General features: G+C 38.4%; 1 protein-coding gene across 1 annotated transcript in view; it reads right to left on the bottom strand.

The window, feature by feature from the left end:
- Nucleotides 1–4,635: 4,635 nt before the first annotated feature.
- Nucleotides 4,636–13,929, bottom strand: part of GFRA1 (GDNF family receptor alpha 1) — a 143,220-nt gene continuing 133,926 nt past the window's right edge. The window contains exons 8-9 of the mRNA XM_059821344.1: nucleotides 6,768–6,824; nucleotides 4,636–4,797 (exon numbers count right to left, since the gene is read on the bottom strand). Coding sequence (XP_059677327.1) covers nucleotides 4,636–4,797; nucleotides 6,768–6,824 — 219 coding nt within the window. The remainder of the gene's footprint in view (nucleotides 4,798–6,767; nucleotides 6,825–13,929) is intronic.

A 13,929-nucleotide genomic window follows, 5' to 3' on the forward strand; every position in this document is an offset into this window, starting at 1 on the left:
AACTAAATTTTAAATTCCATCTGGGGAATAGCAACATCATGTTTTAGCTTGTTCTAGTCAAGCCAGTGCTGAACAGATAAAATAGGAACTTGCAATTTCCTCCCCCTGCAAAGGTGTTGGTCGTTCAGTAGACAAATTCCTGATCACATTTTTTTTTCCCAGAAGCAAAGGCTGTAATTAAAAAAACCAACTCAACACTGAGGCAAATCTATAAAGTGGATTACTGTAGAGTATGGAGAAAATGACCTTCCAAAGTTAGAGGAGAAGCTGAAATAGCCAATAATTGAAATGTCATAGGAGGAACTGAGCTGGTAAGAAAAAGCAAATATTTAAAGATGAGAAATATTTAACAAGTCACTGGATTAATTTCTCTGCCAAGTTCATCAGAAGCAAATATACCTCTATTTGATGGCACGGACATCAGGTAGAATCTGACTCACCTTACGGGCATAAAACAGCCTTGGAGGTCTCTTTAGCCCAGAATAGTTTTAATGCAGAAGTCCTGCCAGTAAACATATATTTTTCAGTGAGGTAGAACCACCTTGGTCTTGAAGATAAACAGCTGCATTTTATAAAAGAAAGTTGTAATTGATGTACAAATAACTACTCATTCTTCCGTCTTTTACTGCTTGCTCTGGAGGAGCTGCGGTTCCTAGCAGAAGCCAGCTCTTTTATTTCAATGCTCCCAGTGCTAAGTATGAGACACTCCTGTCCCTTGACATACACAAAATTTATGTCCCTTCAGGCAGCTGTTCTGAGTTTTGCTCTTCCCTTTCACTGGTTTCTCACTATCTCTCCTCCGTGGAAATATCATCATGATTAAGCCAACAATCACAAATTAAAATTAGATTGAGATTTCAAGGTGATTCCTTCTCTGTTTTCTTCATCTCCAGCCTAACTGCACAGGCTTAGCAAAGGTGTGTATTTCCGTGTTTTCAGTCTACTGATTCAAACTGCAACATACCTCAAATTGTGAACAGCCTCATATTCAAAAGGTTGGGTCTTAGAGGGACATAATTTCATTTAAAAAAAAAAGGCTGGGAGTAGGCCTCCAGAGAGAGTCTGTCTATGCAATGCTTTGAAATGATTGAGAATTCCTGTTCCTCCTAATTCTTCCTAATGACACAGTGGGAACGTTCAGTGGAAAGTAGCCAGTGCCCCAGCAAAGATGGATGGACGGCTCCTGCTCAGTGCTCGGCACCTCCCTCCCCATTCTGTTGAAGCAGCCGTGATCTCAGAGAGCGGAGTCCATGAAAGACGGGCTGCACTCCTCGTTACTGACCAAATCACTGTGCAGACACTCCTGTAGGACTGGTGCCCGTTGGTGGATGTCACCTCCTGCACTGGTATAGGGAAAACCTCAATTGTTACTATTTTGACTAATATCTGAAGGGTTCATCTTCAGTGCCTCTTTCATTGGACTAGCTTGTGGAATTAATATCTATGTTAAATAGTGCAAAACCTTAGCCATATATTTCAGTTCAGTCTGAATTTCATCTTTTAAGAAGAAACATAAATGCAATAATCAGGTTATTTGACATGGCAGAGTATACACACTCCTAATAATACTAATGACAATGTCTGTTCCATTATGCTAAATGAAAAAGATTATTTGTATATGTTTGCGGTAGCCCATGGTTTAATTTATACACAACGGAATTGGTTAAGTTTACAATTTACATCCTGTATTTGCACAGCTCCTATATTATTGTTATATTGATAAAATTAATGTATTAAAGGAATACATAAAGCCCAGACTAAGCTTGTTCATTGAACACTCAACACATGGCATTTTAGCGACTGGAAGTGGAAAAAAATTAAACAATTTGCACACTTCAGCACTGCAGCAAATGACTGTATTGACAAGGCCACCATGCTAAATTGACATCATCCACACCACATCCAACTTCTAAAAATCCCCCAATATTTGCATGGTGATGCCTGTAAAAACCTCATTAAGTGTCAGACTCTTAAGGTTTTTTCCCTCTTGCCTGTTTAATAAGCAATTAATTTTTTTTAATTAAGAATTCAGTATGCTTTTAATTTACAGAGAAAAAAAAAGCTTGAGTGCTCTGTTTTGTTTGTGGTAACATGGCTGGCTGTATAAAATGCCATTTCTTCCTCTACTACCTACATAATTGTATATCCAAAGGTAACTCTCATTGCATCAGATAACTAGCAATTTCTTTTGTAATCGGAACCTAATTAGGTTGTTGTTTACAGTATAAGTGATCAATAGCTTTCATTCTGGATCACACAGTGTCAAAGCTCTAATAACTGGTATTAAATGTAATAGAGATACTGTAATCAAACCAAATGTAAAAAATCTTCAAAATGTACGTACTGTACTGGGAGGTTATTAAAATTCCTGATACTGCTTAAAATGTTTAATGTGCTGAATACAAATGATATTTTAAAGAAAGCTTTGTGGATCAAAGATGGATTTAATAATTGTAATGTTTACGAATTTGTTTTGAAAATATTTTTAATTGGATAATGTCAGACTTCTGAATTATAAAGCTATGTTCATTAGCATTTCAATAGGTTATATTACCAACTCCTTTTGACATAAAATAATTTGATTTATTTTTTAAATCATGAATCTCATAATCTTTTTCTGTTGTCACTAGTTTTCAATAATTTGATTAGTTTCTACAAGAAGAGCAACAGGAACCACATGGGCTTTGCTGGTAATGATGTGCTATATATTTCTTCTCTGAAAGCAGCTCTGATGCCTTTGAAAGTAATTTGCAGTTTCTTATCAGTACAGAATTAAAGAGTAATATTGTCTAATTTGTTATGTTCAGTGGCACAGAGTATCCTAGAATTCTACCACATACACAGTGCTTTGAAACCTGTATTTCGTGACCATAATCAAGAGTCCATAAATGAATTTCAGAATTTATGAAAGTGTTTATTATTAGCTAAGAAAAAACTCAAAAGATGAACTTGTCAATAGGTTTAATAATCTCTTAGTAAGAAAGATGTGTATTTTGCACACTCCCAAACTTCATTGCGGTTTGTAAAACAGTGATTTGTACTTTATAGTTGCATTGCAAATAACTGATCTGGACATTTCAGAGCAGGCCGGAGCATAATTGTGTGAGTCTCAATGTAAATCTGTAAATTCAACATGATGAACTCCTTGCTTGGCAAAGTTATCTTCTACTTTCAGTGCAAACAAAAACTGATTACTGTTGATCATTTAGACATAACTGCTTCTAACAGTCAACAAGCCATCACCATAAGGTATAAAGACAGCCTTTAGGAGAAATGCTGCCTATTTGATGACATTTAAAGCTTTAAAGAATTCCTTCTAGATACCGCAGAAAATCATCATGAGCTAGCACAGGCTGTCAAAGTCACTGAATGAAAACGAAAGCGATCAAATCATGCGTACTGGCAATATCGCCATCCAAACCATTAAAACAATCTATGGAACTGGTCTTGCAAATAGTTCATCATGTCAGCAATGCCAAGGTCTGCTGTAGGAACTACCAGGGTGAGAAAAGCCTGTCACATGGGTGAGTGTGCATGACGCTGCCTGGTAATTGGAACAACCGTCTTTTTGTGTTGATTTTAGCAGTCTAAGAAATAAAACACAGTTTAAATTATATCCTACTACCTCTTTTCCCTCTACAATGTTGTGGTAAGAGAAGTAAGGCATGAAGTTCCTGTAACTTCTTGAGCTGACATTATCAGCTATGTATAAACAGATAATGCTGTTTTAGTAGAGCAAATAAATTGCATGTCATTTTTTATTAAACAAACAGTATTATAACTGGACTATATTCTCACAATGGAAGCATAGAAGACTGTACAGCTGAAACCCTGTAGCAAAATCTGTTTCTACCGCTTATCCTCAAATTTAAAGAAATGTATCTTTATCAAGCTTTCACAATAGCTGCTTCTTGTTAATTTAAAGAATCTTCACCCTTGTTAAGGCTAGATGATTATAATTAAATATAAATGTACTGTTAGAAAGTTCTATGCCACACTATTTTTATGAGAATTTAACTGAAAGATGTACATTACACCTGTATGCGAATTATAATGGCTTCTCAGCAGGGAACGCAGAATCACTTACAGTACGTAAACATTTAAAGAGGAAAATGCTAATACACTGGAAGAGTTTAACATCAGTAGCAATTTATCAAATGAAGAAGTTTCATAAAGTCCACCCTCTGGGAGAACATTCACCGTTAGACAAAAGCCTGGCATCCTTGATAGTCTGAAGTTCAATCAATTTGAAAACCAAAACCATTCAATGAGATAAATAGGATCTTAAGAAAACTGCCATCCTCCTTCTCAGGTAAAAGCCAGAATCAAAATAATAATTATTAAAATAATCCAACCAGGTTGCTTTACAGGCAAATTTACACTCTGTCTCTTTAAAACACTGCATGCCCAAAAGCCTTTTGGGTTTGGAATGTAGCACTGCACCAAGTATTTCACAAAGCCTCTAAATATCACAAGAAGCTTTTTTAGAGAGGAAAAAAAAAATTCCAGCTGACTGAAACTCTTCTAGCAGGAGTGCCTCAGCTTAGCTCCCAGACCTGGAATTCCAGATAAACAACAGAGGACAGGAAACAGATTTTTTTTTTTTTTTTTTTTACACGTCCTTTTGCAATGCAGCTACAAGACGACTGATGAGCTTAGGAACAAACAGAGTGAGAGTGCAAGTGTCATCAGAGTGAGCGGTGTGCTTAGATAGAAGCTTCTAGGAAGAGCAAGCGAATTCTCTGAAGATATGTGACTGGTGGAGACTCCCGCTGTGTTGTCTTTCCCAATAGCATTCTGCAAGACACAATACTTTCCTTGGTCACCATTACACATTTTCATTGCAAAATATTTAAATCTATATCATGAAATTCATCTTTTGTTTGTTCATGTCCCACCCTCCACTGTTACCTATATATCACTGCCAAAGATCGAAAGATACAGAAGGCATAAAACCAGATGTTAAAATGACAGTATTTTAAAGTTAAAGGATAAAAACACCAGTACAGCACAATTAAAAAAAAAAAGAAGAAAGTATTAAAAAATCCCTACTTTAGCAGTCGTTCCTTGTGTAAACCTACCCTTGTTAAATACACCAATTTTTTTACTAAACTGTGTTTATCATGCCGGTTTATTTTAAAAACCAAATGCAGGACCTGCAGAGAAACTGCCAGTTCTGCACAGTCAACAGAAAAACTTTGTTTGATAACAACTTACTTCTGGATAACAATAGATAAAATCTAATCCATGGGATCAGAAAAGACACGGGTTCCTAGCTTATGAAAAATTATCTTTCTCATGCCTTTTTTCCCTTAATTGCTGCATTATTTACATTCCTTGTCTTCTTTGCTACCAATAATTAAACAGTATACATATGCAAGTACAGATTGGCAGATTACAGTGAACTATTTAAGGAGGAGGTGCAACAGGAATATTTCTCATTGCTTATCATCCTCATTTAAAAAAAACAAAACCAAACAGACATAATCACAGAATCAGAAAAATTTAGACTAGAGGGGACCTCTAAGGTCATTAAGTCCAACCTACTCCATGCAAAGTTGCTTAGACCCTGCAGAGGGGACAAGCCTCCTCCTGTCCTGGAGAGGCAACGGGCCAAGGTACAAGCTAGAAGTACCCAGAAGAGCAGATACAAAGCATGAGAAAAGAGCATCAGTTTCCACAGGAAGGACTGTCTACAGAGCCAGGGAGGCATTCACGGATAAATCTCCGTGCCGTTCCCTCACTTTGCTATCACCTGCTAGGTCTGGCTAACTGGAAGGCCTTGAGAAGTAAACTGTTGGAGGTAGTAGAGGCATTGGGGGAATTACCACAATATGCTTTCTTATCCTCAGCCCTGGGCATCTGCTTTTTGGAAACTGTCACAGACAGAGTATGGGATAAGATGGACCAGCAGTTCTTACAGTAAGCTACAGTAACTAGGGCCTTCTTGTGAAAGGTCTTTTAGCCAGCACAAGATGTCAACAGATCTGTTAACTTTACTGCATTGTTCCCTCCCATGTTATTAGGCTTCAATCTAGTAGCTCCAGGAAATTCTTAATAGAATCTAAAGAAAGGATTGGGCTATAGAATTGTCATTGTTTAGAAGAACTGTGCAAGTTTGGACTGGTGAAGGAAAACCTGAAAGATTATGGTCACATCCATGTGGTGGCTTATGCCAGTACAGCTGAGCTTGCTCCAATGCCTAGGCTATGTGCTTCCACATTGTAAAAATTAAATTATTTACATCACTAATTATTAAGCTTCCTGAGAGACTCAGTACAAAAGATATGGACTAACAGACATGGAAACTAATGTAACATTTACGTCTGAAAGGGGTCCTTGGAGCTCCTGATGTAGGAGCATCACATCTCCTGATGTGAACATCATCTCATGCCCTAAATTGGTCATTTTTGTTAGCCACAGAATGATGTCGAGTATGTTTCTGTGTATTTGTTAAAAGCCATATCATCTTGTGTTCCTGCAGATTATAAACTAATTATACTTGCTAGGTGCAATGGTAGTTACCATGGGATCTGCCTAAACATGAACTACACAGCTATTAAAATATAAAGTCAACAGAGGCCACTTTGAGCCCAGCTCCAGATTTCTGAGTAAGATCATTCTTTGATACAGTATGGTATCCAAACATAACCATACTAACAAGACTTTAATGTGAGGTAAGCCCATTATAATCTTGACAGACTTTGAACATTTTCTATTATGGGGAAACACCTGTGCTGTGAAATATACAGGACCCACACTCTTACCTCATTAAGACAGAGCTCTGTGTCTACAGATTCATTAGATTTCCGCTTCTTCTGTGCCTATGAACAAACGCAAAATTTATTCCCTATACAATTTATACATACAGCAGCACAAAACAATCAGATAAATTCACATGGGTTGTCATAGTCCTATGATTTTGACAGTGATTTGCACATGATTAGCAAATAAACTCTCCAAACGTAACTGCATGTTTTCCAATAACATTCACATTCTGATTTGAATTTACAGGAAAACTTCAAACAGTCAGCAAAGAGTACTTAGCAATTACAATGATGAGTGCCATCAGCTGCAGAGAACATGTTATGTTCTGTGGCCCCTTAAAAATGGATGTTCATGAGAATAAATGAAATATGACAGTTAATAATTACCATAATACCACTGCATATTAACAAAAAATCTATCATATGCCTCAGTTTTAGGAAAATATACAGCACAGAAGTATTCTATCCTTAATGATTCTTGCAATTTCTTCATGTATTATTAAGAAAATATAAATACAATTTCAATACATTGCATGGCTGCAACACAGTCTCTTCTAGAAAGTTACAAGAAGAACATTTAATGTCTTTTAAAGTATATACCTGTAATTCAAATTGAGCTGTTTGTTTCCATTGCATTCACTGATTATTATACATGGAATATCATTAAATGCAGGAATATTTTAGGTGATCAAAGACTAAAAAATGACTCCATTGTATATTCAGCCATGTCTTATGTGAGCAACCATCTGTTGCTATTACTGTGTGCTCTCCACACTGACTCAAGTAAGAAACATTTCTGGTGGCAGCATCATACAAAATTAAAGCAATAGTGTGCACTCTGTCTAGCATCATAAGGTGTTTAATATTTCCATTGCTCAAGTGAACATAACTGTGCTGGGAGTTTTCTGCTTTTCTATAATAGCAATAGCAATCCCCATGGTGCTGAAGATATTTCAATAAATGGTGTTGATTTAAGTACTTCAGTGATTCTCAATATAATTTTTTCTTTGTATATTCCAGAAACATAAACAGCACTCTTTTTATAGGAGCTACCAGTGTTAAAGGTACAATCAAATCTTATAACAGAAGACTTGGATTTACACACCAAAACTACTGACTGCACTGAGCATGTGTGATACTTCCTGGAAGTTTTGTTGGACTCGCAATTTATTTCCTGCAAAAAATGAGGATCTGAATCTCACTGTGTTGCATTAATTTTACACTGCAGAATCCCACTGGTTTTGGCGGAGATGGACTGGACTGAAGCTGATGCAAGGAAGTGCTGAGCATTCTGATCTTATACTCTGAAAAAATTCAGTTCCACATACAGCTATTTTATGTTATAACTGAGAGCCATTGGCACTGCCTATGGATATAAAATATTCTTTGACCTAATTACTGATTTTAGAATCTAAATGAAGAAACTGAACTTCTCATTAGGAAGCACATTCCCTGCTTTTCATGATACCTTTATATTTATAAATAGACATATTAGAGACCACTGAAAAGCTAAAATACCTGGGATTTAAGAGAAAGACAGCTTAGCTATAGCAAGAATTCATACTGTATATATGTTGATAGTTTTCAAATATATGACAAAATAATAGCTCAATTCATTAATAAACACCCTCCGTGAAATCTCTCTCTTATATACCCTTTCTTCTAATTAGTACAGTTCAAGTGGTTATGGTAAACATAAATGTAACTATCTAAATGGAAAAAGAAATGCCTGGAAGTAAATTTGCTACAAGAAGAAGCAACACAGTGAAGCTTTCCTGCTGTGTTTGCAGTGGTGGTGGTATTCACAGAGGTTAGGAAACTTCCTTTAATGGCAGCTGGGTCGATTTCAACTCCTAAATGGTTGGCTCCAAGGAGACAGGCAAAGAAGGAGAAACTGGATTTCAATCCTAAACACCCATACTACATTAAATTGGAATGTGAGCCTTCAGAGGAGGCCTCAGGTTCAGAGGTTCAGATCTTGACAGTGTAAGCTGTAAGGATCATACAAGCCTTGCATTTCTTAGTTTGTCATTCAGCGCTAAATTTCCTAGTCCACCTGAGCATCTGTCTATTGGAAACACTGTGCTTTGCTGCTTATGCCTGCTTTCGATTCATAACACTGTGCTAACTACAAGTCTACTCTTGGTATTTGGTCTCAACACCAAAGTCAGAATTTATGTTCCTCTGTACTATGCTTCTCAGATGAGAAAAGTGAAAAATATCATTAGTTTGTCTATATGCAGTAAAGTCTTTCCTTACTTCATTCAGCCTGATAAACAATAGAGAGCAACAGCTAAAACATATTTACCTTTGAGAACGCTATTTTAAGGGTAAAATCAACAGCTAGAAACAAAATCAACATAAAAAAAGCCTTTCAATCATTTTGATCAATATTCCCTAGCTTTCATTTGGGAGGTAATACTTCTCTGTATCCATATACTTAATGTAGTCATTCTAACATCAACAACACTTATTCACATGCATCCTCTATTATAAAGTCCTCCTTTCTTAGAATTGAAAAGTAATTTTAATAAACAGGCAGGCTTTTCTCTTATCAAAACAGAAAGGACAATATCTTCCGTTTAAAAATAGAGCAAAAACGCAACCTCTTCTTGGGGTGGGGGAGGGCAGAGGGAAAGAAAAAACTATCGTTCTGAGGATGAGATGAGACATTATATGCCAAGTTTCAAATTGGAAGAGTACGTTTTTACTGTTGAGTTATAAACCTGTAAAAACAGGTTATAATGGAAATGCTGGCATAGGCTGCACTACTATAATACAACAGTGCATCACTAAATCACAAGTAATGGAAAAAAAAACCATCTACGTGTTGAAGAGAGTGCTACAGAAAGTGTATGTTCTGTAGTTACAACCTAAGGGGAAAATTCTTCCTGCCCTACTCTTGGGCCGAAAGGACTCTACATGTAGCAGAACTGCTGTGTTTGTGCTACAGTGAGTGAACACCTTATCAGCGGTAAAAAATAGGGGCTTGGAGGTTATGCTGATAGCCTTGGTGGAAATACAACCAGACTGGGAGACATGCATTTGAATTATGAAGGATATCCTCAGCCGTTACAACTCCTTCCATTATCGTAAAAAATTAAACAATAGAAATATGTGCCCATCACGTACAGCTGCAGACAACTGTGACAGGGAATATCTATGCCATCAACAAACTTGGGAAATGAGAGCTGTTCATTATGCAAGATGCCAAAGATTCACTGCCAACCCCCATCTCAGGTCTCCTACTTGCCTAACACACAGGCAAGAAAGTACCTTCAAATGTGCTAGAAGTACCTAATTCCACAGGAGTAAAATAGCACACACAAATGGCTAATAAGTCTGTATTAAAACTTTTTTTGAGTTTTAATATAAAGCTTTTATCTGGTGACAAAAAGGTCTATGGGAATTTCATCATTAAACAAAACACAAGCAGGGTTGGGCTGGTAAAAATAATAATTAAAAAACAGTGAAAGAAAAGCCACTTAAAACAACTTGGCTAAATATACAGAAGAGGTAGGAAATCTTTTCTTCTTAGGTAAAATAGTGTTTGCTAATGACTTATACACTTAGCTGTGACATGCCTCTGACTGTAAAACGAAGTTATGTGAGAGGGGTTGACACTCACCCCGGCTTCACAGGGAACTACAATTCAGTAATGTGGGCTACTCTGACAAAGCTGCCCCCATACTGCCAAGAACCTTGCATTCACTTAAGCTTTTCTATTCTGTAAAAATGAGCAGCTACTTTTACAGAGAATCTTATCACTGTGGTAGCACAAGCAACAGATGATATTTAGAGATAATCGTATTCATGCACCTCCTGATGAGCTCTTCAGTATCCTGTACGTTAGTCACACAAGCCTTGTTTTGGTCTTCACAACCTTTAGCTTTTCATATTCAACTTACAGTGTTGCACTTAGTCAAGGGCTAGTAAAGAAACAAACTGCATGTCCAGAAAAGAAAAAACTCTGATGATCAGAAGAAAAATTTTACTTAGTTCTTTCCTAGATAGGAAAGAGAATCAGGACTGGCAGAGGAGCTAGTGGTTTTCTCAAAGGCAAAAGCAATATTGCTTACAGAGAGATTTCTCCTCCAGACAGAGTACCCTCTGGATCTCCATATTTCCCTCTGATCCCAGTGCCTCCCAGATGAGTTCAATCGTATGTCCTTGCTCAGACACACCCTAGCCCAGCTTTCTCTTGTCCTGCACCTAATAACCGTCATAAGCTCCTCCCAAACCTAGTAACTCTCTGCTTCCCATACCCCAAATCCCTCTACCTCTATCCTTTGCAGAAACTATAGCCCTGGATTTATCCCCAGAAACGCTATCTTGCAATTATGCATCCAGCTTCTACAAATGACAGGACTACATGGTTAATAAATGCATTAAACACTGCAGCGGTACCTCACCAGGAATCAGTACACACAATATTTATGGCTTCTCATCCAGCAGTACTTTTATATATCCACTGCAGCATGCATATCTATGTTATTGACAGCAAGCAAAAGGTCTGACTGGGGACGGCTCCAAACGGAGATGAGATTTAATTTGGAGGGAGGAGAAGAAAGGAGAAGCACGTAAAGGGAAATAAATGCATTGGACCTGAATGCAAACAGGCACAGAATGCGCATCCGAACTCAGAACCCAGTCCCTTGCTGTTAGCTACACAGTTTGGGCCTTATGTGCTTTATGGAATGTATTGCTTAGACGTTACAGTGAGAGACAACAGAAGTATCATTACAGTAGATATCTGTTATGCGGGTTGTTCGTTCAGCTAATTTTAATGAGTGTGCCTTTATCCTCTCCCGAGATGCCTGGTTAGTTAAGCCCATATTAACAAGCCTTTCTGAAGAAGAGGGACAAATCTCCCAGAATACATCCTTCAAATGACCATACTTCTGAAGTAGCTATAACAAACGAGGGTGTTGTTCTTTTTGTTCTTCTCTTGTGTTGATTAGAGAGATTTACTATGCAACTAACTTGTTTTTCCAACAGCAGGGCACAAACAATAAGCAGAGAAATATACAGACTGCAAAAATGCAATCAGTTTAACTCTTCTGCACTCACTAAGTGGTAGGTGCATCTATCACAATTGTCAATAGTATTTTCTTATTAGCACAGTAGTACTACACCACACTGGAGTATAAATTACTTCCAACAGGGAAGATAAGCAAAGTGCAGGTCAGAGACACAGGCCACTAAAATAAGGATCCAATTCAGCACAGAGTAGTTTTGAAACCCATACCGTACATCCAGGGTGCAAAGCTATTTAAGCTATAAAAACAATCAGCTTTGCACAATCCTACACAAAGAAGTCAGATCTTTTTTTCTGCTGCTTTTTTTTTTTTTTCCCTCTGCTGAATCAGCCCTCAAGATTCAAGATTGGGGCATGAAATTATTGGTCGTCATTCTGCTTAAAAGCACTACAGTGCTGTCATCCCACTTTGTACCGTGAAGAAAGTATCTTTTAAAAATAAGCATTACCAAGACACCGCTGGCACTAGTCTCCAAAGCTGTGTAGATAACACCCATCACAGTAAGAATCGAATCTCAAGTTTTTCAGCTGGGAGACATTAAATGAAGCAAACCAATTATCCCCTTGCGCCCAAATAGGCACTGGGGAAACACACGCAGTTTTACAGGCTGCAGTACAGTACAATGAACAGTTTATCAGCCATTCCCTTCAGATCCCATCACCTCCCAGCACTAAGCTCCTGTCCCCCATAGCTTTGTACCTGTCCTAAAATCACACAGTTTGTCCCTGTTCTCCTACAGGGGTCTTGTCTGGCTTTCCCCCCGCAGCTTTGCCCCGCTGGGCAGGGTGGCGGATCCCAGGCAGTCCTGAGCACTGCAGGACGCCCCGACTGCCTTTGGGCCCAGCCATCCTCTGGTTTGCCAGTTCAAGCACTCAGAAATCATGAGTCAGGCCCCATCCAAAACCAGCAGACAGCTGCTCAGTGGGCAACACTGCGCAGTGACAGACCTACCTTCACAAAGCTCTGGCTTTCTTAAAGGAACAGACATTGCATTTAAAAAGTCCCCTTTTCCCTCAACATCCGTAGATCCTTGCTGCTTTTGAGTACTTAAGTCTCAGAAACAAGGGATAGAGGCCAACCTCAAAGCAGGGAGGTTTGTTTTCTGGTCAGGAAAGGGAAAAAGGGATGGTGGGTCTCCTGAGATCATTTCCGTGCATTCCTTCATGAGTAAAGGGGGTTGAAAGGAAAAGGCTTCATCCCAGGACAGGCATGAGGAATCCTCTGGGAAGAGGTGTTGGGACACATGTAGGTCCCTGTTTTGCTAAAATCAGCTTTCCACTCTTTGGTCACCAACAAGGTAGCACTGCCCAGTCCCTTCTGGACAGGGCCAGGTGGGTTGGGAACAGTGTCTCTTCCCCAGACCACTGGGTAACGATGGATCAAATTAGCTCTGGGCTAATGGGTGTCCAGTGCAGAGACCGGGGTCTCTTGATAGCTGTAGCTAGAAAGACGCTTAGCAGCAGGCATGTCTTTAGAAATCTGAGAAACAGGCCTATTAGTTGATAAAGTCCAATATGGGTAAAGGAAAACCTCCTCCCTCCAACCTTTTCAATCTTGAAATTATGAGAAAATTTGATTGGGGGGCGTGAGGTGGGGGATTGGGAGTAATCCTCCTGAAACAAGCAGAAACAAGCGTGGAAAGAAGGGAAGATGACCTGTATGAATTAATGCTGGACCGTTCCCAGATCCTTATATTAGTAAAGATGAGACCTAATTAAGCCCCATCGCTCACTGCACTTACATGGCTGGGACAATACAGCACAAAAACTGCCTAACGGCAATCTGAAAGTTTTTATAAAAACCAGATCCTATCAGAAACACCAAACTGATCAAACAGCTTACAAGGACCAGACACAGAGATCTTCAAATATTTATTTCAAGCAATTAGTCTCCCAGTGAGCACAGCACAAAATATGACACCCAGCCAAGACAACTGAACTGACTGACTTACCTTTCATGGCAGTACGGTAACTTGCTAACAATTCTGGGTTTGTGTTCAGTCATTCATTTATCTGAGTAAAATGAATCTCTCTAGTCCTAGATTCTTGCTTCCTATTTTTAGGGGATATTATGCAGTTCTCCTAATATGGACTTTTTATGGATTTGCCTCAAGCAAATATTTT

This window comes from Gavia stellata, chromosome 9, assembly GCF_030936135.1.
Source record: "Gavia stellata isolate bGavSte3 chromosome 9, bGavSte3.hap2, whole genome shotgun sequence".
NCBI classification, from domain to species: domain Eukaryota; kingdom Metazoa; phylum Chordata; class Aves; order Gaviiformes; family Gaviidae; genus Gavia; species Gavia stellata.